Below are 23,077 nucleotides of genomic sequence, written 5' to 3'. Positions count from 1 at the left end.
GAGGAATGTACGAAATTTACTTTTATCGATTCTCCGCTACCGTTACTCGCTTCCGTCTAAACCGTTGGTCGAAAAAACTCTACACACTTGCACTCGCACAATGTGCGTACACACGTATCCGTGTACAGATGGATCTGTACGTACGTACACGCGTACACGCACACGTACGAAAGAACGAAACAACGTTCATAAAACAGTCGCCGACGAAAGTCGTAAATTCACGGGTATGTATTTTATAGATGATTTACGAATTACGTATGCAAATGTTCCCGCGCGTTAAAACGATAACTTACAAAAATGCTGATAGTTGAAATATATCGTCGATTGCTAAATCCTGATTCTCCGCTTCCTCCTTTCTCCTCTCCGCCGCTGTTGCACCCGTTATTCGTCTCTTTTTTTCTTCCTCGCGTACACTATCGTTCGTTCTCTCTCTCTCTCTCTCTCTCTCTCTCTCTCTCTCTCTCTCACCCTCTCACCGGTTGCAGCAACGCTCACACGCGAGAGCGAGAACGAGAGCGAAAGCGAGAGCGAGACCGAGAGCGAGAGCGAGAGCGAGAGCGAGAGCGAGAGCGAGAGCGAGAGCGAGAGCGAGACTGTACATGCAATCGCATCTCGATGACCGTACCTGCCGGTGATTTAACGACTTGTCACCCACTTTATCAATTTACCGCCGCTGGAGACCTCGGCTTTACGCACGTAAACTGGCCATCCAGTGTGTACTTATAGTTTCTACCCACCGCGCACAGTGTATCGAGTTAAGTAATGATTCTGTCTTCAGCACCGACTGCCGAACGGTTGCCGTGCGCATTACTCACCCGCAATATGGAATCGCTGTTGTCCCGCGAAACACCTTTTTCTTCGCTCCCAGCCACGACGGTTGTTTCGTTTGTTGAATCGACGGAGACTCGAAAGAGCAAAACGAAACGGTGGCCCGATCGTCGGACGTTACACGGTGATATCGCGTAACGCGAAGCGATCGATACGTTGGGTATAGAGAGTAAACCGTTTCGACGGACGGTCCGAAACGAGCCTCGAGTGAACTGTTTCGTAGGAACGTCGGTACTTTGTACGGTCGAGGGTTCCCTCGTCGTTCGAACGTTCTCCGCGCACGGACGGACCACCGCGAGGAATCGCCGTACGGGAAATCGGTAAAACGATACTCGACGCGAAAAGACGAGCACCTTTGCCTCGAAAAATACGTTAGAGGAAAGGAGGTGCGCGAAGGGTGTCTCTGGAGGAGCGTCGCAACCGTGCGAGGATGGTCCCGAAAATGGTCGGGATCGAGGACGAAGATAAGCCCGGGACAGCGTACCCCGTGTTTTTGGAGTTTGCGCGGTAATTGTCCGACCATATGCTCGGTCGTGGCTCGGTCGTCACCGAAACGCGCGGTGGAAACACGAGCTTCGTCTCGATTGCGCGCGGTTTCTTCTTAATTACAATATTTAAATTCCGATCGCCATGTGTGCTCGTTCGAGGCTCGTTCGAGGCTCGTTCGACGTTCCCGCGTTTCATCCAACGGCGACGCGACGATCCGATGCGTCTATTTCAACCGGGCGAACCGTCGCGTGAGCACACGCGCTTTCACGCATGCAAATTACGAGGGTAACGCTGAGAAAACTGTTGGCTAAACATTCGGTGGTTATCGCGATCGGACGACGATAATTCATTACCTTAATGCGGCCAGATCGGATACGGTGCACAAACGACCGCTCGAAGAGGCGCGACGGGTGTTGCGCGTTCTACGTTTCGATAATTCCAAAAGTACCGGGATGAATTATTTTTTTTTTACACGCGATACGCGCGACAACGGGCGACAACGGGCACGCTTGCGTCGCGCGGGAAATCCGAGGCGACCGGTGAGATCGTTGCCAACGATAATGGTCGATCGCTGTTCGAGAGTTCTTATCCGCGTGCCCGTGCGGTGTTTTTCTTTACGGTAACGGTAAACAAAGAGGACGCGATTGCTCGAGCGAACGTGTCAACGAAGCGGCATCGGAGCTCGACGATGATTTGTCATCGAACGGGTAACGACGCGAACGACAAATCTCTCTCGTTCGGCGCATCGAGGAGCGCCGATAATATACGATACTCGATAACGACGAGCTCCGATTGTATCGTATATTCGCTCGTACACCTGCGTGTGCCGAGTATCGTCCCGAAACGGGTGCGCGGTTAAAATACTCGATTAACGATAAAGATCGCGATGCGCTACGGATCTCCGTTACTTCTAAATTTCATAATTTATCGTATCCTGAAAGATGAATTACGGCAGGTAGAGTTTCACTTTTAAACGCGAAACACGAATACTCGGTGAAATTTTATTGCGCCAACCGATTGTCTTGAATTTAATTAATACTGCTTTAGAAAGTTGCACCGAAGTTAAGAGAACGGGATCGCAGGAAAATAATTTACGGTACCTATTACCGAAGAGTTCGACGCGATCGACGACGATCGACAAATTCGAAGCGACGCGTTATTTTCCTCGATAAGAACACGCGAAATACGTACTATATATCGCGTTCCGCTCGAACTTGCCGAAACATTTCGAGCGACGAAGCTTCGTCCGGTTGCTCGAACGTATTTACTCGCTTCGTTTCTCGCTGCACGCCGTATAAAATTGAGAATATTATTTAAAACGTCGTAAATAATGCATTAGCCTCGGTACATCTGCCGATAGGTAGAGACTGGAGGCATCGGGTGAGTTTCGAGGGGCGCGATGGCCGGTTGCGAGCAATTTACGGGCCTGTGTTCGACATTGCGCTCAATTTCGGGCAACATCCTGGAAATAGGAGGCGAATCTCGTTGATTTTTCGAGCACGCACGCACGCACGCACGCACGCACGCACGCACGCACGCACGCATGGAAGCAAGCACGCAGGCACTCGCGCACGGACGCACGCAAGCACGCACGCATGCATTTACGCGAGTAGCTGTTCGCACCGTAGCGCGATTACGGCTACGGGATCCCTTCCATTTTTTCTCGTTCCACGTCCTGTCACGGCAGCCCGACGGACTGGTTTCGTCTTAATCTTCTTCGAGGAATCTCCGTGGCGCGGGTAGAGGTAGATCGTTAACACGATGCCACGGGAATGCCTCCATCGAGCGATATTTCGTAGGACGCGACGGCCGATTACGCACGTCGCGAACGAGCCCCGTTAGTCGCGCGCGTGTATCACACCGAATCGAGCGATTTCTTGTTCGAAATTAATTACTCGTTCCCGACGAATCCGCGCGTATCCGAGGAGCCAGTAATGTCTCGAGTCGCGGGATTCTCGTTGAAATTTTACAATTTCATCGTTCAACTTTCGACGGGCGTATTACGGTTTCGAGAGAGCGTTCGAAACAATCCGTGTAACCCAACCGGTTATGGTAGCAGGAATAACAGTGCTCCGAGAACGATGTAACTTTGCTGCCAATTTGTTAACTGTTTAACGTATCCTCGTAAAATCCAGCATAAATTAAGGTTAATCGTCGTCGCTCCATACTGATTTTACACTCGAGTTCGCCTCGAGGCCGTGCAAAAGAAGTTCATTGGATATTCTTCAATTAATTACGCCAGTCTCAGGGGTACCCTCCGCTCCCGGTGTGGTTCGGCATGGCGCGGCGCGGCGCGGCGCGGCGCGGCCCCGCGCGGCCCGGCGCGGAGCGGCAAAGTGGCGGCGTGGCGATGCGACGGCGTGGTGGTGTGGCGGAGTGGCGACGTGCCGGCGTGGCAGTGATGCGGCATCGGCAGCCACGCACACGCTCGATCTACGCGCGATCGAGTTGCGCGACTTTTTCCTCTTTTTCCTTCCCCAATTACCGCCGATTTCCCGCTAAAGCGGAATTACAAACAAATAATGTCCAGCACGGCGATTAACTACATCGTTCGAGACAGGTTGAACATCCACTTACACGAGGGCCGCTTAAAAGGGCACAGGCTTCCGTGCTCGCGTTTGCCAAGTTTAACGGAGGTATAATGCGTGCTCTTGGCACGCACACGCATCGGATAACGTATAAAAGCGCCTTGGAGCGCGAGAAGGAGAAAGACGGAACGAGAGGGACCTCGAGAGCGAAACGAGGGCGAACGACGGTGAAACGTGGCGAAGGAGGAGGAGGGCGAGGAGGGCGAGGAGGGCGAGGAGGGCGAGGAGGAAGAGGAGGAGGAGAGAGAGGGAGGCCGGAAGTGGGAGCAATTAACGATATAAGTGGTTCGCTGGTCTCGGAACAAGATAACATCGGCTAACTCGAGTCTAGCTCCTTTTCTTCCGACCACTCGATGGGAAGATAGTAAGCTCGAAAGAGGCAGGTGCCTTTTGGACACATTATACGCTCTTACTCGGCTCGGTTTTCGTTCGTCTTTTTCCCTTCTTCGTTGTCGCACCTCTCGCTCTCCCCGTCTCGGTTCCTTCGTTCGGAACGCTCTTTGGCGTAGGGAGCCGCGACACCGCCGAAATAACTTTATTCGTCCGCGTCGATAATAGGACGAACAACGGCCAACCGGTTATTTGGATTTTATTAAAAGCCGCGATTAATTGCCTCTCGATTCTGCGCGTATCGATCTGTTACCAGAGAACGCGTTATTGATATTAAGTAGGCGTCGTTTCGCTTCGGTTCGGTTCCCGGTAAGGTAGGAACCCGCGCATAACAGTTTGCCAATCGTACGAGATAGGGAAACGATGATGGATCGCTCGCTCGCTCGCGAAAAATTGACGAAATAGGGGAAAAATTGACCGCGCGTAACGTAGGCACGAGTAGCCGGTCGAAAGGTTCGAGTAGACGCATTGTTCGGTCGCGTTCGCGACTACGAAACCAGGTAGGCGAATTCGCAGCGGTGGCACGGAGTTGGACGGAACAGGATGCGGGGGCAGTACGCGCGCAGTGTACCACTTCTGTTCCGGTGGATTCTCCTTTGTCGCCAGTTTCAGGATGCAGAAGCCCGGCAAAAGCACGATTTGACCATGGGTTAACCACATCCTCTCGGCCCGGTCCCTTCTTCTTCGTTTCTTCGCTTCTTCGGTTTCCATCGGGCGTGCACCTTCGGGAAACGAACCTTTCGCGTGGAACCTGAACGCGAAAAAATGAAACTATGATTTCCTACCCGCTTTCAGCTAATAAGCGCATCCGTTCTACGGCCACGGTCTGCAATTATGCAAAGCGCGCGGTGCCGTGGCTCCTCGAACGTTTTACGAGCCGTACGTAAAAGAACGCGATAATATTTAGCGCGTTGCATTCGGCTCTGTCCCACGGAAGCGATGTTCGCCCGCGCGAGCAAAAGTTCCGTAGAAAGTGAAAGAGGAGAAAAAAATACGATAAATATTTTACTTTCCTCCCGTCGAGCAACTTTATTCCCTTTCACCGCGAAGGATCGTTAACGCTCTATCGCGACGAAATCTCGGCTTTTTCGTTGCGCTTCCGATCGATCGCGCTCGATTCCGTTCCTCGATCGTGGATCTAAACTTTCGAGGACCGTCTCTGGCTTTAGAATTTCGATCGGCGTGCTCCCCGGTCTGTTTTTCGACGGTCTCGGCGTAACGGGGTCGTAAAATTTTCCAAAGAAACGATCGACGCGATCGCGAATCGATCTCGAATCGTTGGTACCTTCGAGACGCGTTGTTGCTCGCGATTCGCGTTTACACGGTCTGCCGGTTATCGTTGAAAAATACCTAGGTAATCGCGAAGGTGCAAATAGGGGGCGGAAGGGAGGAGACCGGTGGGAAAAATCGTTAACGCGGTGCCAGTGGCCGACCGCTAATGGGGCCCCAAATTAATTTCACGTAATTGGGGATACGCACGGGAATGCGCCGCGTCGTCCTGGCTACCCGTTTTACCCTAATAGGAATAAAATAAGCCCTTGCGCAGCAGTTAGCGCTCGCGCTCGCGCTCGCTCCTACGTAATTGCAGACCGTTGCCCGACCAACGCCGGAAATAAGCAAACGCGATTAAGCCTCGGGCACTCCTGTCACGCTTCTCGGGTTTTGCCTTCGCGACGCGACGCGACGCAACGCGACGCGACGCGATGCGACGAAATTCACCGGGTAACGAGAACCAGACGACCGAGCGTTTCGTGTTCGTTGCTCGAACGAAATTTTCGAGGGTCGAATCGTTCGTAGAAGCGAGCGCGCGAGGCCAGAAATTGTCGAAATCTTCGAAATTCTGCGCGCGAGTCGGAACGCATTATAGGTCGCAACGTGCATCGTCGCGTATGGCTCGAGTTTTTCGTTCAAAGACCGTTTCGGCTTGTCCGTCGGTCTCTCGGTCGCCCGGTTTCCAGGCATCGTGCACGCGAGAGAGAAGATCGATAGTTGGATAAACGGTAAACGGTAAACGGTAAACGGTAAACGGTAAACGGTAAACGGTAAACGGTAAACGATTAACGAAAAGGAGCGAAATCACGCCCGAAAAGTTTGCGGTGAAACACGATGGATCGAGTAACGAATCTTCCTTGTTATCGTTACGAAAAGGGCTGGTAGGACGTTACTCGATAAACCGAGGGAGAAGAAGAAGAAGAAGAAGAAAAAGAAGAAAACGGGGCGTTAAATTTAGTATAATATATTTTCCATATAATAATTCTCGCTATACAGACATTATTTTACAAAGCATGATTTATACTACGTAGGTATGTAGTTGTTGCTGCGTTACTTAACGGTAAGTCGCACGATACCGTGGTACGCGATCGCGTCTCGACGGATCTCGAACAACGCTCAACGATCCGTCGCTCTCGTCCAACCTTTACCCTTTTTCGCTTCGCAACATCCGCATTGTCCATCGTACAGCCTAATATTTATATATTCATAATACTGGTATTTCTTCGGCGAACGCGCAGCGCCGTGTCCGCAGCGTCGAACTCGATTGCTTTTTCGTTCGCGAGAACGATCGTAACGTTTCTCGTTGAAAGATCGAACGCGAATCGAGGGAAAGAAGAGAGGTATTTCGAAACGATCGAACACGTTCTCCGCGTTCCTCTACGTATACTGAAATCTGGCAAACCTTTCGAAGCGTCTCGTTATCGAAGTGCTTCGGGCTCTCGAATCGTCGTAGCGTCGAACCGCGCGCGCGTGCTCGCGTGCTCGCGTGCTCGCGTGCGCGCTTGCGCGTGCCTTTATCGTTTACGCGCGTGGCTATTTACAAATTGTTCGTTCGAACGCGATATCGTCGTCGAGCTGGAATCGTATTTACAACCGGTGTATTGGAATCGCGATTCGCAAGATGGTCGCGTCGACGTCGATCGGGCGATATCGATCGGGTTTGTTCGTCGGCGGGTCGCGATGGCGAGTAAACTGCCGGTTTGGTCGCGGAACGCGAGAACCGCTCGGTTGTTCGAATACTTGGAAGGGCCCGCAGCCCCTATTCCCTATTCTTCCTAAGCTCGAGAGTTCTTCCCCTCCGAGAGAGACCTTTTTTGCCGGGCGACCGCGTGTAATTTCGTGTCATTTCAGATTTCTTCCCCCGCAGGCAGGTCCCCTCTAATGTCATATTAATTGTAGATTCGCGTTCGTGCGCGATTGGCTCGCTTCCTGGCGCGACCGTAACGGTCCTCGACGGTGGGTCTAGCCGGCTCTCTAACCTGTGGTTTATCTTCCCCTTTCGCGGACGAGCGAGCACTTTTTAGTCGCACCGTGGCTACGAATATCGTGCCACGGTGGCCGGCTACCGCTGCGTTATCGTTCGACGAATTTTTTCATCGGATCGGAAGCCACTCTTTTGTCGCGAGATCGATCGAAGCGAGGAAAGTCGAATCGCCAAGTTTCTGCTTCGGAACGGCTTGCCAAGGTCGCGGCAATCCCGAGTCACAGTTTCTTTCTTTCCGCTTCGCCACGAATACCGTTTTTCACCGTAGCGTCGATTCGTCGATTCGTCGATTCGTCGATTCGTCGATTCGTCGATTCGTCGAACGCGCTCGAAACGCGAACTTTGGTTAACCGTACGATGCTCCCTCCGCGCGTTCTCCTCCTCGAGGAAATACCGAACGCTCGGTGCAGTCGAACACGTTTCCGCGTTCCAAGATTTCGTGTCTCGTCGCTACGTCGAGGAGAAAACCACGGTAGCTGGAACTGGAACTCTTTGCCAGAAATTACGGCGAACGTCGCCAGTTTGGTTCGTTCGGCCGTTCGAGATTGCTCCGCGGTCGATCGTCGGTTTCGCGGTCGCTCCGTAACGAAAGAGTCGAACGCGATACCCGAAACGTCCTCCCCCTGCGACCTTTTCGCTTCGTCGTGCGTATCAAGCCTCAAGACCGTCCACGAAGAACGACTCGCGGGAAACCGAGCGATCCTCCGAGAGTACATCGAAGCTCCGGCGTTCCCTCGGTGCATCCGAGTTTACCCGGACCGTTGCGTCCTAGATGTCGTGTATACTCTCCTCGTCGCTGTCCGCTCTTGTACTCTGAGGACTGTCCTCCCTTCGCAACGGTGATCCGTCGCGACTGTTGCTTCTGTCCCTCTGCCTGGTCGCTCTGCTCGAGTTTGCCCTCTCCCTCTCCCTCTCCCTTTCCCTCTCCCTCTCCCTCTCCCTCTCCCTCTCCCTCTCCCTCTCCCGTTCCCTCTCCCTCTCCCTTTCCCTCTCTCTCTCCCTACCGTCGATCGTGTCCGGGCTGTCTCGGTAGTAGCTGGCCAAATTCGACGCGAGCGAACCGATGGTGTTGCTCGGTCCCGCTTGAAGCATCGTGGGTGGATAGAGTCTGTCGTCTTTGCGCATCGGCGATCTCTCCCTGAAAACGGGACTCTTGCTCCTGCCCCTCTGCCTCGGTGCTCTGTTCACGGTGTCTCTTTCCCGTCCGTCCACCACTTCCGGACTGTCTCTGTAATAGTTGCTCAAATTCGACAAACTGGAACTCGCGGTCAGGGATCCCAGAGGATTGCTGGGTCCTGCCAGAATCATCGTCGACGGATACAGTCTGTAGGGAAGTGGCTTCTGAAGAGTGACGGCTGCCGACGCTTGTTGGTAAAAGAGTCCGTTGGTCGGCACAGCGTGTGCACTGGGATACGCCCAGTATCGTCCCGCCGCGGGATGCGCGGGAACCGCCGCCGCACCGCTTCCGTAGAGTTGATGGAACGCCGCCACCGCGAAAGTGTTCTCCAGGAGCTCGCAGTTCACGTTCAACTGTCTCTTCCACTTTGTTCTGCAAACAGAGTAGAAGGGTGCTCGATTTACCGAATCCTCGAAATATACAAATACTCGTACATTATGCAAAATACTTTGGAACATTGAAACGCCTCTTTCGGTAAAACCCACTCGTCGTTCGCTACGACCTTTGTCACTGCCCTCTCCCTCTCCCCCTCCCCCCTCCGAATCTCCGTTCGCGTATGTAAATCTCGATCTGGGACAATTACGCTAAAACGGGCTGGCGTGCCGGCAAGTGGTTACGTTGGCCACACTGTTAGAGGGCTTATTATACTAACAAATGGCCCGTACAGTTTCACTGCCTAATCATCGCGTATCGTGCCACGCGCGCGAGTTCCTGCGCCGTACCTGCGAACGCGAAGGCGCCCTTAGACGCGCCGGTGATGTATCGTTCGGGGGTTTCGTATCGACCGACGTCGCCCGATCGGTCGGTCCTAACGATCGAGTGTAAGCTCACCGAGGACGAGAGGAACGATAAAACGGTGAACGATTTCGCGGTGCGAAGCTTACGGGAAATAGGAAAACGTATTTCGAGACGAGTACGGAAAATACCAAACGATAAGAATCGAATTTAGCAAGGTCCAAGTCGTTTTTATGGAAATACGGAACGGAACGGAACGGAACGGAACGGAACGGAACGGAACGGAACGGAACGGAACGGAAAGTCGGAAACCCGTCTCGAATGCTCGTAGGAAAGTGCAACGGTATTCCAATGGGATCGATTGCGCAACTCGTTGCATCGCGTGTAATTATCAAAGAGCGGAGAAGAAAATTACAGTTTCGCTTTGAAGGCGACACGCGGTGATTTAACTCTCTCGCTCGAGTTACAGCGCGTTACGCGTTCCCTATCGGTGTAAACGCAATCTTTGCGGCCAACGTTTACCTTTCAACGAGGCGAAGCGTTTCGTCGTTGATCCGTTTAAAAGAGATACGGGTACTCGATGAAAAATAAATAATTCCGACGCGACAATTAACGGCGGTTATACGCGTAATCCGTCTCCGTTCAACCCGGACTAGTGTTTCGATGATCGACGATCGATCGACCCGATCGACCCGATCGACCCGATCGGCGATTAGGAGTGGACGCGTTTCGGTGATAAAATTTTGGTTAACCGAGCCTGTCGACGATCGCGATCACCCTCAACCATAAATCAGTCGGTCGCTGCGCCACCCTCTCGATCGAAAGCCAACCGTTCGACTCGTCGCGGCGGTAATTCTAGGGGGTAATTAACGAGCATCGTCGACCGCAGGGATACGCGTTGCGTTTTTCCATAAAAACCGGCAGCGCGAGATAAAAATAAAACGCAAAATGTGAAAAATGAAAAATAAAAAAGGAACAAATAGGTGTACCTGTTCGAAACGAGGCCGCGGATTTTACGGGACGGTGGACGACGGGCTCTGCGTTTCACGAGAGGAGGAGGAGGAGGAGGAGGAAGAGAGTGGAGGGCGGGGGGAGGTGTGTGTGTGTGGGGGAGGGGGGCTAAAAATAGGGATGCGAAATTCGTTGTCAGAGTAATTAATAATCAGGAGATCCGCGGCTGGCAACGGACAAAGCGGCTCTAACGGATATGCAGCTCGCACGGAAAATTCGACAATTAATATATTTCGTAGGGTGAATACCCCCTTTCCCGCTCCGTATCGCGCGTACCGCCCCTCTGGAGCTCGACTCTCTTTCTCTGGCAGCGGCGTGCATCGTCGAAAATGTGGGCCACGCTCTCTCGTTCCTTCTCTCTCGACGTGCCCCTGATCTCGACCTTTTGTGACGGTCGACGATAGAGAGAAGGGAGGACGGGGGTTTAGCAGTAAAATCGTTCATGAATTTTAAACAGGGGCCTGTGAATCGAGCCACGATCATTTGTCATTTTTCCGCTGGCACGCTGGAGAAAAGGAGACCAGCGGATGCGCAGTGGCAAGAGAGCGCGGAGAGTCGGATCGCGTACCGAGAAGAGAGACCACGGGGTGAAACCGGGAAAGAGACGGGACGAAGGACGGAAACCACTCGTACGATTATACGATGAGTAATGTTTTTTAATACCCCCACCGTTGACTAGGGGTGGCCGGTCATTTTCGAGTGCAGCCACTCTAAAACACCCTTAATTGCCGTGCCAGCTCTTTGTATCGGCATTGAATAACCACGGCTGGGAAAGGGAGTGCAGGGAACTGGAGGGAAGTGGAGGGGAGGGGGAGGGAGAGAGAGAGAGAGAGAGAGAGAGAGAGAGAGAGAGAGAAAGCACGAGAGAGGGTCGGAAGTGGCTACGGAAAGAGCAAGAATCATTGATTTATCGTTCTCGAGAGGTTCCCGGGGCTGCCTCGATCTCGCTCGAATACAACGAAGGGCAAAAAGGGGAATAGCCGAACGGGAGGGCGGGCGGTCGGGCGGTCGGGCGGTCGGGCGGTCGGGCGGTCGGGCGGGCGAGCAGACGGGCGCGCGCGATTGAAAGTGTTAAGAAAGTGTAACGATCGTCGACTTTCCGAGAGGGAGAAAAGGGACGGTTCGTCCGATGCCTTTGGAAGAGATCGACGATCAAAGACGTTGCATCTCGGAGCGAACGAAACGTTTGGACGGCGATTGTTTACGGCGGAGTTCTATTCTTCGTCGCGTGTAAAACTATTCAAAGAATTCGATACGTTTCGCGGAGACGAACGTTACCTTGTTTTTCGACGGAGAACCGTCCATCTTCCGGCAGGAACTCTGGCTCGAGCGCGTCGAGTATTTAAAAACACGAGTCGTGGAAAGAGTTTACTCGAATTAACGGTAGATAAAAAATTACGCGACCGATGCGTGGTTGAAAGGTGGAGAACAGAATCGAGGGGGAGAGTTAATGCATTTATAATGGTGGTTGGGACTGGTCGGTGGTTTTGCGGTTACAAGCATGCGCGACACTAATGCACCCAAGCTGCCGGCTCGGTTTGCGATAATAATGGCGACGGACAGAGAAAGGAGCGGAGAATAGGGCGACATATTTTTAAATTATTACTTGCTTGGCTGACTACGGAACACATGTTCCCGAAGACGTGTGCGTGCGTATCTGGTCGTGTTCGCGCAGCCGACTGCTCCGTATCAATTCGGTTCGCGCAATATTATTAACGTTGGCAACGAGTCGAGTTCTTCGAAACGCAGCCGCTGTGCAATTACAACGGTACGAAAGGATAAAACGTAAGAACGAAAGTTGGACGGTCCATGCGTATTGTAAATTTCTTCCGGTATTCAGAGGGAGCACGAGGATACAGAGGGTGGCGAGCAACGATCCGATAAAATGGCGATCGAGGTCCGCGTGGCTCGCTTTCTCGAGTAAACGAAAAACCGAAGCGAAATATCGTAATGCAGGTAACGCGATATACGTACGTAGGCGCGCGCGTGTACGTAGCAAGAAACGCGCATGCAAATACATCGTTATTTCGGCCTCCGCCTCGGTTGGTCGATTAGCCTCGTTTTTCTAGCTATTCGTAAAATTCCTCGACGGCTCGTGTACTCGAAATCGTACACGAAATCGCATCCACCGAGACGGACAAGTTTCGCGACACGAATTTTCCCTCGATCGCGTCGCACCGCGCCGCACCGTGCCGCTGCCGCCACCGCCGCCGCCGCCGCCGCCGCCGCCGCCGCCGCGACCGCCGCCACCGCCGCCACCGCCGCCACCGAAGAAAAAGATTGCGCTCGAAACGAGCGCGTTTGACTAGCCGAGAAATCAAGACGATCCGTTATAAAGCGGTTTTACCGGAGGCGTGGGAAGCTCGCGCGTTCTTCCGGCTGGCGTCGAGAAGCCTCGAGGAACAACGGAGCTGGGATTCTCACGATTGCGATGTATCGCGACGTGTTAGCGATGTCGCCACGACGCGTTACGGCGCCTGGCTGCTACGCCAACAAGAAGGTTGAAAAACACTGCTGTTTTCTGCATTTCTCTCCGCGTTTCTTTCCTCGGCCACGCGGTAACATTTGCACCTAATTTACCGTTTCAATGGAAATGTTTTTACCGCGCGCGTCTCTAATTAACGAATCGTCTTGGAGGCGCTTGGCAACGTTTACGATTCCTCGGAGCGGTCTTGCGCGGATCGAACGCGTCGCGTAACCGGCGTGTTTACGAGCAGGTGAACCAATTCGCGCGAGCAATTAATTCCGTAATCGAGGTTACCGATATTGCGTAAATTTCCGAGTAGTTTGTCGATAACCGCGATTTCTGGCTTTTTCTCCGAAAGGTAAGTGCCGGTGCCGCAACGCGGAGGGTCGGTGGATCCGGTGGCGGTGTCGGCGGTGTCGGCGGTGTCGGCGGTGTCGGCGGTGTCGGCGGTGGCGGCGGTGGCGGCGGTGGCGGCGGTGGCGGCGGCCGAAGGGTGCAAGCCTCGGTGGGCGTTTCGAATTACGGCCGAACTAACCCGGAGCCAACCCGTCGTGGTCTCGTTGGGCGCACGATTCGCGAGCGAACGCCACGAAAATCGTAGGTCGCGGGCGGCGCCGCGGCGAAAAAGGGACGCGAAATCCATCGTCGTGGCGCCCGAGGTGTGGTCGGCGCCTCCGCGAAAAGGTGCCGAGTCACTGCGGCAACGCGTACGGAGCAACAAAAGTTTAAGCGGGCACTTAAGAAGTCGGCCGACGGAAGCGTCGCTAATTTTCCCGTGTTTTTGCGGCTTTCGTTCTTTCGTCCGAACCGACGATAATCACGGCACGCGTACCTCTTTGTCGTTGCCTCTCCGTTCGATTTCGATCGATGCGCGTCCGAGAGCGAACCTCCCGGATATCCGCGATTCCGATTCCACGCGAACGGAGCGAAATCCCGACTCTCTCGCAAGACCAGATTAGAATTTCCGCGCGATGGATCGCGATGGATCGCGATGGATCGCGATGGATCGCGATGCTCGTTTCGATAAAGCGGAAACGGAGGGAACGAGCGGTCGGAATCGAGTCGAGTCGAGTCGAGTATCGAAAGGAACGCGAAACGAGGACGGTCGCTCGACTCGCGATCGGACTTTGGAAAATAGAAGGAGCATCGAAACGCCGCAGGTAGTCCGGATCGACCGTCGCGGCCGCTGACAGCGTCGGCGTCCGTTATTACGCCGCGCCGTTCGCTCGTCTCGTAATTGACAGTCTAATGGCATGGTTTTAGAGTCCACGGTCTGCCCTCTCCGTCTCGCTTGGTTTCGTTCACCGGGGTACGCGCGATGCGTCGCGCGCCCTCGAGATCCTCGTTAACGATTCGCTTTCTTCGAGTCGGAGCGACCGGGCCGTTCGTTCGAGCCAAACCGGACGATCGAGAAGTCGCGGAGTCACGAACGACGGTTGTTCCCGCGCCGATCGCCCCTCCCCGAAAACTGCCTCGGGTCGGAGAGCAACGCCGCGCTGAACGGCGCGGCCGAAAATACGATCGGGCCGAGATTCGAAGGAAATTTCTAGTCGAAGAGGCTCGAACGGCCACCGAGGTGACTACTATACTTTCTCCTACGCGCGCGGAGCTATACAGCGCCCGGTGCGTTTACCCGCCAAGTTGCTTGAATATTCTTTTGAAATTTATATCACTTCCGGGAGAAAATGGAGATTTCAATGTTTACGTATTAACATGCAAACGGTCTCGCGTTCAACGTAGCTAATTCAATCGAGCTTTGATTAGAAATTCTTCTCGTACGAGTTGCAAATCGCGACCGGAGAACCTTTCGCGAACGATATTTCGAAAGACGATGGATCCTCGCGAATCGCGCGAATACCGTCGACTGGCTGACCCACCTTCGATCGGGCAACCTCGATTTTCGTGAAATAATCGAACGTCGTCGAGCCCCGTAAAAAGCAAAGGTTCTCCAAGTGTCGAGGTTTTTTCGAGGATCGTTCGCGCTGCCGCGATTACCACTGCCCGCGCGAGACCGGCCAACAGAGGCGCATGACTCTCGAGAATCCGAGCGGGCCGCGATCCTTGCGTTTAACCACGTAAACAGGGCCTTTGTTGGCCGCCGCGATTTCCATTTACGGATTCGATACGCCCGGTCACGAAAGATCGCCGCCGTCGCCGCTGCCGCTGCTGCCGCTGCTGCCGCTGCTGCCGCCGCTGCCACCGCCACCGTCACCGCCGCTACGCCTCTCGTTCGGAGGCACCGCGATGACGAGGATCTCCGATCGTCGAGCACAAAGTAACGAAAACGTCGATCGGTTTCTTATCTTATCTCGCTTTACGGGCGTCCGTGTCGTCTATTCGAGGGTTCTCGATGAACACGGGCGCGTCTTCGCGATTCGTAAATTTTCGAGAAAAGAAGAAACATTGGCACGCATCGATCGATTTTCGAGGCTCGGTTTCGAGTCGAAGGAAATTATTTCGGTAAGAGATCGGTCGTAACGATGGTCAGCGGAGCCGGCGGCGATGTCGACGGCGATGACGGCGGCGGCGGCGGTGGCGGCGGCGGCGTAGGCGGCGGCGTAGGCGTCGGCGACGTCGGCGACGGTGGCGGATAAGTATCGTTTTTATCCTACCTTCTGTTCTGGTACCACGTCTTGACCTGGGTATCGGTCAATTGCAGTTTCGCCGCTAGCTCCATCCTGTCTTGTACGCTGAGATACTTTTGTCGCTCGAAACTCTTCTCGAGGGTTTGGAGCTGATGATCCGTGAAAGCCGTGCGCGCCTTTCGCTGTTTCTTGCTCTGCACCGAGCTCAGAGCTCTGGAGGAGGAACTCTTCGAGTCGTCCTCTTTGCCGCCTGAAAACCCGTCAAGGTGTTCGCTTGAGTCTCGCTGTAAATGAAACGCTTGGTTGTTTAGTAATCGCGTTCGAGAAGGTAGTTTGTCGCTTCGGAGGCGTAGGATCGAGCGGCCGTGGGGTTCGTTATCGGGCGGAGCGGGCCGTGGATCGGTCGGAGGCGAACGAACGCCTCGGCGGTAAAAAGGCGCGCGCGTGTCGCGGATATCGGCGTCGGCGACAGAGGGTACGGGAGTAAAGTTGGTCGCGGCCCGTAGGGGAAGCGATCGATGACCGAACGCGGTACGCTCCGGTTTTTGCCGGTCGTCGCGTGGCGATCGCTGCCGCCTCTCCGACCACCGAGAATCCTTTTCTTCTCTCGCGGAGTCCGCGCACACGAGAGCCGATTGGCCGGTATCGCGCGGATCGGAGCACGCACTCGCGACCAGAGCTCGGAAATTATCTTCCCGGCTCGACGCCACCTACGGAGAGGGTGGGATTCTCCGAATAATACCGATTACGCTCGATCGGCGGTTTGCGCTTCTTGGCGATTCCCTCGATACCCTCGATCGGAGGAACTCGGATCACGGGGTGGTCGCGAAAGTCGAACGGAATTAGATCGAAGAAAGTACTCGAGATTGTCCGTCGGGGTACGAGGCGGTCCCGCCGGGGGACCGGTCGGTTGAGCGGGCGGGCAACCCCCTCGGGAGAAGCTCTGCGGGCTTCTAAGAGTATCTAAAGAGCCGTTGTCGCGAGCTCATCGATTGGAACGACCGTGGGTGGCGCGGAGGAGAGAGCCTGGAGGGACACGGTAGGGGAGAAGACGCGGAAAGACAGGAGAGCGAGAAAGAGGGGCGAACGCTGGGCGCCAGAGGCGGGAGCAAGGCCAGGCTCCGGGGGTGGTAGCGCACAGAGATAAGAAACGTGGAGAGGGAAAAGCGGGATAGCGGAGAGCCGGTGGATCGAGTTAACTCGAACGAAAGCGCGGCTCTTAGCCTCCGTTTGATCGGCCAGATTCGCTCGAACGGATCCAGGACTGGTCCGCCATGTTGGCAAAGATGGCCGACGATCCCTCAGGAAAGGCACGAGGGGGAATTTCATCGTAGACACCGCCGACTCGGCTCGAGGTCGAATCGCGAAACGGAGAGGGAGAGGGAGAGGGGGCGAGGGAGAGGGAGAGGGGGCGAGGGCGAGGGCGAGGGCGAAAGAGGGAGAGCGACGGGAAACGGAGAGAGGGGACGCGATGGAAACGGAGGTCGGAAAACTAAATTTACTATGTGATACACTTAGAGCTCCGGGTCTCGACCGACGCAGTTCTCTTTTTTAGACACTTCCAAGACGGTGGACCGAAACTTTTTCACCTCCTCCTTGGCATCCCCATCCACGGAGGGTCGGAAGTAACTCGAGAACCATCGCGAAACAGAGTCGTCCGCTCTCGTCTTCTTCGGCTTTCTCGTCTTTCCGTGGAAAAGTACTTTTTCCACGTTTCTTCCACCGCTTACTCCCACGGCACGTAGGTACTTCTTCGAAGCTTTATCCGTGTGCTCGCGCGTCGTTACGAGTCCGTTCCTCGGTTCGTACGTTTCACTTTGCCTCGATGGGTAATGGGATGCTCTCAAAGGGGGTGCGGGAAAACGTTTTCCGCGCGCGGTGATCGCCGTCGAAGTAACGGGCTCGTGAAACGAAAATACGTTAAATCGGATTATCGTGTTTCTCCTCTCTCGAATCGGTGATTATTCGAATCCGAGTGGAAGCGAAAAGAGTCGTTCCTCGAGACCGAGCGTCTCCTCTCGCGACGCGGAGCATAACTCGGCAAGAATTTCAAAGCGAATACCCAGCTACCTACCTAGTTGTTTTTGCTCCGTTCCCGGCCGAGGCTGTTCTTTCGACTTTACCACCTGTTTTCGTTCCTCGATGCTTCGAGTTTCGTCCAGTGTCGGTTCGGTTCGCCGAGACTTTCGAACAAACATCGTATATCTCGAGGTTGTCCGCGCGACACGCGCGACACGCGCGACGCGAACTTTGTCGTTCCGCGCGGCGCAACTTCTTCCCGGGAAAACTCGGCGAGCTCGAAAAAAGTGGCAACGATTCGTAATAATCGTCGGGAGACGGATAGCTTTCTCGTCGCGTTCGCGTTCGCGTTCGCGTTCGCGTTCGCGTTCGCGTTCGCACCGCTTCGACGCCCCGAATTCCTTCCTCGCGGAGAACGATTTTAACGAGTCTACCCAACGTTCGGTGATTACGCGACGAGTTGCGTTACTTTAATTACTTTCGTACGGGCGATTGTTACGACGAACGTCAGAAATATGACGCCGCACCGGATGCATGGCGTGTATTCGCCGATGAAAATTGTCGTGTTTCGCGTACGGCGAACAAAGTTGCCTTCGAAGAGACGAAGCGAGCAAGCGAGAAAGAGGGAGAGAGGGAGAGAGGGAGATATATATATATATATATATAGAGAGAGAGAGAGAGAGAGAGCGACGCGGGAGGGGGAGAAACGAGGGCTTCGCGTGCTACGAGCACCGACGCGGCACAATGTATGGAACGTAAAAGCGAGATTAACAGGATGTTTATCGAACAATTATTCGCTGCCGCAATTAGTGGCAGCATGGTCGTCCGCGTCACCGACGGGTATCGTCTTCGGTCGGGTTCGCGCAAAACGTTCCCTGTTTTACAACGAAACGCGACACCTGCAGGATGTTCGGCCGATTACGGGGCAACGACTGCGCACCGTGTACTCGCATCGGGCGCGCGGCGGCGCGTGTTTTCGACGTTCCTCCGAAACGATTCGAAACGATCGACGTCGAAGCTCGGGAATCGGTATCGGTTGGCTCGCCGATTCGACGATCGCGAGAAGAGCTCGATTGGTCGCGTCGCGTCTACGAACGGAAGGGACGGTCGGTCGGCGACGCTCGAACTCGTAGATGGAAGTAACAGGTAGCGAGCGGTAACCGTGGATGGTCGAAACGCGTCGCGCGATCGGGGATCTCTTTTTCGATCGGATCGATTATCCGTCTGGATCGTTACACGAATTTCGCAGTCACGTTTAACGGCATTCGGCCGCGACTGTGACTGCGACTGCGACTGCGACTGCGACTGCGACTGCGACTGCGACTGCGACTGCGACGGGAAAAACATCGATGAACGTAAAATCCGAGTAGACGCTTGATGCTCGTTCTCGTCGAAAACGACGATCGCAGCTTCCCGCCTCGAGGCTTTTTATCGCGGATCGTTACGTGCGGTTTTACATTTACATTCCATGAACGGTAACGGCATTGCGCCAGGTTTGCGGGCAAAATCGCACACCTGCGCGGACTGGTTCGCCACGGCGCGTTCACGGCGCGCTCACGGCGCGCTCACGGCGAAATAAACCGATAAGCGAATAGAATCGCGACTACCGGCGCGCGATAGAAGAACCGAAGCGGAGTTTGCTTCCAGCCGAGCTTTCGTCCGGTGTCGATTTACTTGCTCGTTCGCGAGATCTTCGGGCACCGAGGTGTAGGACCGTGCGCGTGTCCGAGACCGATAGAGGGTGGGATCGAACGGTTTCCTGGTTGGTGCGAACGAGACGCCGCGCGAAATAATTTCGTTCGGTAAATCGGTTCGTGGTACGTTTCGAAGGAGCGGACTCTTTTGGGAAAAGAGGGCCGAGGAATTCGGCTTTTTCGATTCCAGTCGCGATCGCAGCTACGTCCCTCGCCCCCCGTGTCGCGCGCTATCCTTTATCCTTTCGCAGTTCACCGTGCACGGGCACCCTCTCGCGTCGCGCGCAAGGGCGACGAGGGTCTCCGACGGGGATAGAATCTGACCCTTCTTCCGTATTGTGTTACCAACCAAAACGTGTCGCCACCTTTGGGGTGGAGAACACCAGGGATAATGTTATAGGGGTAACGGTTTATTGCCTGCCCACTCTATTTGCAGTCACCCCGCCGCGGAGGGAGAGAAACCGGCAGCGAGAATTTGAAAAACAAACTACGGCGACTGCGATGCGAAATCGGTGTCCCGCTCGATGCCGTTTACCCGCTCGAGCGTCGGAGGAGAGTTTGCTTTCGCGAAATCGGTCGCGGTGTTTATTCGCCAGAGTCCCGCCGATTCTCTTTACCGTCGAGTCGTCTTTTATTTTACGGCTCCGCGGGGCGGCGTTGATCGCGTTTCGTCGCCGAATCGTTTCATCGACGATAAAGCCCGGCTTCGAGGATCTCGTCGTCGGAACAAGGACAGGGAGGTGTCGAGTGTCGGGCTGTACGGCGATCTGTTGCAGCCTGGAAACATTATAGGGAAAAACGCAATCGGGAGTTACCGTCGGATCGAATTATGCGAACCTAAGGTTTCGCGGGGTGCGTAACGAGCGCGTTTCTCGAATTTCATGGCTGCATTCCGCGTGGCCGGTGACTAGGAATACGTAGGTACGACTGCTGCGCTCCGTGATCGTTCCGAGGTAATTGCTCCGGACACTAGAGCCGAGTTTCGCAACGGTTCTCGAGCGAGAATCGCGAGAATCGCGAGAATCGCGAGAAAAGTCGAAACTTGGATCGCGATTTCGCTCGAGGAAGAGGAAAGCGGCGATCGAGGCTTCGCGGTCGCGACACGAGAGCGGCAGCTGTTCTACCAGCACCGGAACTCGGTCCCTCGGGCATCAAGGCCGCCCTGGTCACGCGAAACTCGTGTTAGCGACTCGCCAAGTGGCCTTCCAGCGATCGTCGACGTTCTCGCTCCGAGGGGGTTTGTCCACGCGCCTCCACCCGCCTCCAACCGCCTCCAACCGCCCGCGCCTCCCCGTTTCGCGGTGGCGAACGCTACTCACCCGGACCTAACCGAGACCCAAGTACCTTCTCGAACCGGCCGATCACCGATCGTTGCAACCGTCCTCTCGATCCGATCGACTTTCCAAAATCACGGACCTTCCGTCGGCGTCGATTTATCCTCTTACGAGTCGCGTCGTAAGGGACGACCGCTTTGCGATTCACCCGACGCGATGAACAACGCGAAAGCTGACTTTTCAAAGGCGGCGCGAACCGAGGTCAACGCTGCTCGACGTTGGAAAGGGGCAAGTTAAGAGGATTTCGGACGGCGAATCTCGTTAACGGAACGTTGAAAAGCAACCGCGCGAATCCCAACGACGACGGCGAACGTTCGACCGACGAATGTTTAGGAAATCCTCGTCCTCGCAACTATCTATTTAGGGTTATCGGTTCTTCGAGCATCTTCTCTTCGGTCTCTGTCCAAAGTCGGCCGAGACACGGGACTCGCAAACTCGAAACGCCTCGGCGACACCCGGTCCTCGTTTCTCGAGATCCTGCTCGCGCGGCCCGCGGGAGAACAGGGGAGCCCCGAGCCAAAGTCGTTCTCGACCGATCCCTAATCCGCGCCGAGATCGAAACGGTTGCCGATCGTTTCCGGTTCTTGGATTAGTCGCGCGCGAAAACTCGGATCGCCCCTCCACGAGCGCGAATAACACCGGATCCCCGAACCTTCCGGACCGACGCGAAACGCCGACAATACCTTGGCTTCGTAAGCGGATTAGGAACGATTCGTACGCGCGGCCGAAAAACTCTCGGCGACGGGGTTCCCGACTCGTGAAAAGCTTTCCTCGATCCGGACGTTGACGTTCCCTTCGCGAGATCGGGCGCAGGTGTAGCCGGTTCGAAAACCCGCGAAACGATCGAGAGAAGCGACGACCTAACCCGATCCGACGAGAAAAGGTGTCTAGCCGAAGCGAGGAACGATGTTGGCGTCGAAAGCGTTGATAGATCGGGAAGACGGATCGCGTATAATCACCGGTTCGATCATCCGGAAAGCGTGTTCGCTGGCGATTACACCGGCGTTACTCCTTCTAATTGGCCTTCGTTGATTCTTTGGACAGCGTCGCGGCACGGCGTCACGCGGGTCCAGAGAGAAGACGCGAGGGACGCGGAGCGTCGGTACAATTTCGAAGGAACGGAGCGACGGGTTTCGTCGAGCGCTCTTCGGTTCTCGACGTGCATTTTACGACGCGAAAGAAACTACGACGGTGAAACGAGAACGATCGGAGAAGCGGCGAGTCGTTGCGCGGAGTTTTTGCGAGCTCCGATCGGTTACGGATCCGACGGGAACTACGGAGGAACCTCGTATCTTTCGACGCTGAAACTCGAGCGTGGGAAATCGGTCCACGGATGTCGAAGGCTTCGAGGAAAAATGTCCGGGTCTCGGAATCTTGGACCTCCGACGCTCGCGCGATCAACGAGCGTTACTTACCTACCTACCGGGCGCTAGATCGAGCTAGATAAGAACGCGTAATCGACCGCTTACCGTTCGAAGTAACGGAAGCGCCGTCGTGATGACTGGCGTCGCTATCTTCGTCGAGTTTGCTGTTGCTCAAGGACGTCCTGGATTGATGCCTGACGCTGAGATCCCTGGGCGTCGACGGCGGACTGCCGGGCGGCTCTTGGGTCTGCAGGCCCACCTGGTGCATCTGAATCGACGCGACGCCGAGAATGTCGGTGATCATGAACCGCGATCTCTGCGGCATCGTGGTAGAGGCATTCCCGCGCTCCGAACCGTTGTTCCCGGTGTGATTGTTGTTGCGGGCGTCCACACCGTTCGAGAGCCGTTCGACGCCAACTCCGTTCCTCTCGACGATGTTCTCCAATCTGTGCGCCTCGAGGCCGGACATTCTATTCAAGTTCAAACCGTGGATAGCCTCGGTAACGCCGCTCAGCTCCCCCGCGTGGTGCTGATGATGATGGACCGTCATCACGGTACGCGTAGGTGGTTCCTCCGGGCTACGGGCACCCGCGGGTGCCTCAGTCGCCGGCCCAGGACTGGTTCTGTTCCTGGGAGAGAGAATCTTGCCGGAAGTGACTTCGTCGAATACCTGGCTCCGTTACACCGAACCGAACGAAGATAACTACACTTCACTGCATCCGAATTATCCTCGCGAGCACCGCCGCGTCTTCCTTCGACGTTCGTTCCAGTCCGTTGCGTACATTTCGACCGATCGAACGTTTCTCGAGTAGTTTCGAACACCGAAAAGGTAGCGTCTCTTTTCGCCTCTTTCTCTCCTCCTCCTCCTCCTCCTCCACCACCTCCTCCACCACCTCCTCCTCCACCTCCTCCTCCTCCTCCTCCTCCTCCTCCTCCTCCTCCTCCTCCTCCACCTCCTCCTCCTTCTGCTCCTTCTACTCCTCTCTCTCTCTGTCTCTCTCTCTCCCTTTTACGATCTAGGAATCGAAGCCGAAAGATCGAAGAATCTCGCGGTCGATTTGGAAGAGAGAATCGCGAGCAAATGGCGCGTGAGACGGTTGCGATGCACTTTGCGCTTCCTCCCGTTCACTCGGCCGCTCC

At 55.0% G+C, this 23,077-nt stretch overlaps 1 protein-coding gene across 1 annotated transcript; it reads right to left on the bottom strand.

Moving 5' to 3' along the window:
* Positions 1 to 6,521: 6,521 nt before the first annotated feature.
* On the bottom strand, positions 6,522 to 22,776 carry LOC143155260 (uncharacterized). The gene is made up of 3 exons (XM_076327778.1): positions 22,043 to 22,776; positions 15,554 to 15,776; positions 6,522 to 9,100 (listed from the first exon to the last, which is right to left on the bottom strand). The coding sequence occupies exons 1-3, from the start codon at positions 22,485 to 22,487 to the stop codon at positions 8,320 to 8,322; spliced, it is 1,449 nt and encodes a 482-aa protein (XP_076183893.1). The 5' UTR covers positions 22,488 to 22,776; the 3' UTR covers positions 6,522 to 8,319.
* Between the last annotated feature and the right edge of the window lie 301 nt (positions 22,777 to 23,077).

The sequence above is a fragment of the Ptiloglossa arizonensis genome, chromosome 2, assembly GCF_051014685.1.
Source record: "Ptiloglossa arizonensis isolate GNS036 chromosome 2, iyPtiAriz1_principal, whole genome shotgun sequence".
Taxonomy (NCBI): domain Eukaryota; kingdom Metazoa; phylum Arthropoda; class Insecta; order Hymenoptera; family Colletidae; genus Ptiloglossa; species Ptiloglossa arizonensis.
Note: the sequence above shows the minus strand (reverse complement) of the source record. Positions and strands in the feature narration are given on the sequence as shown.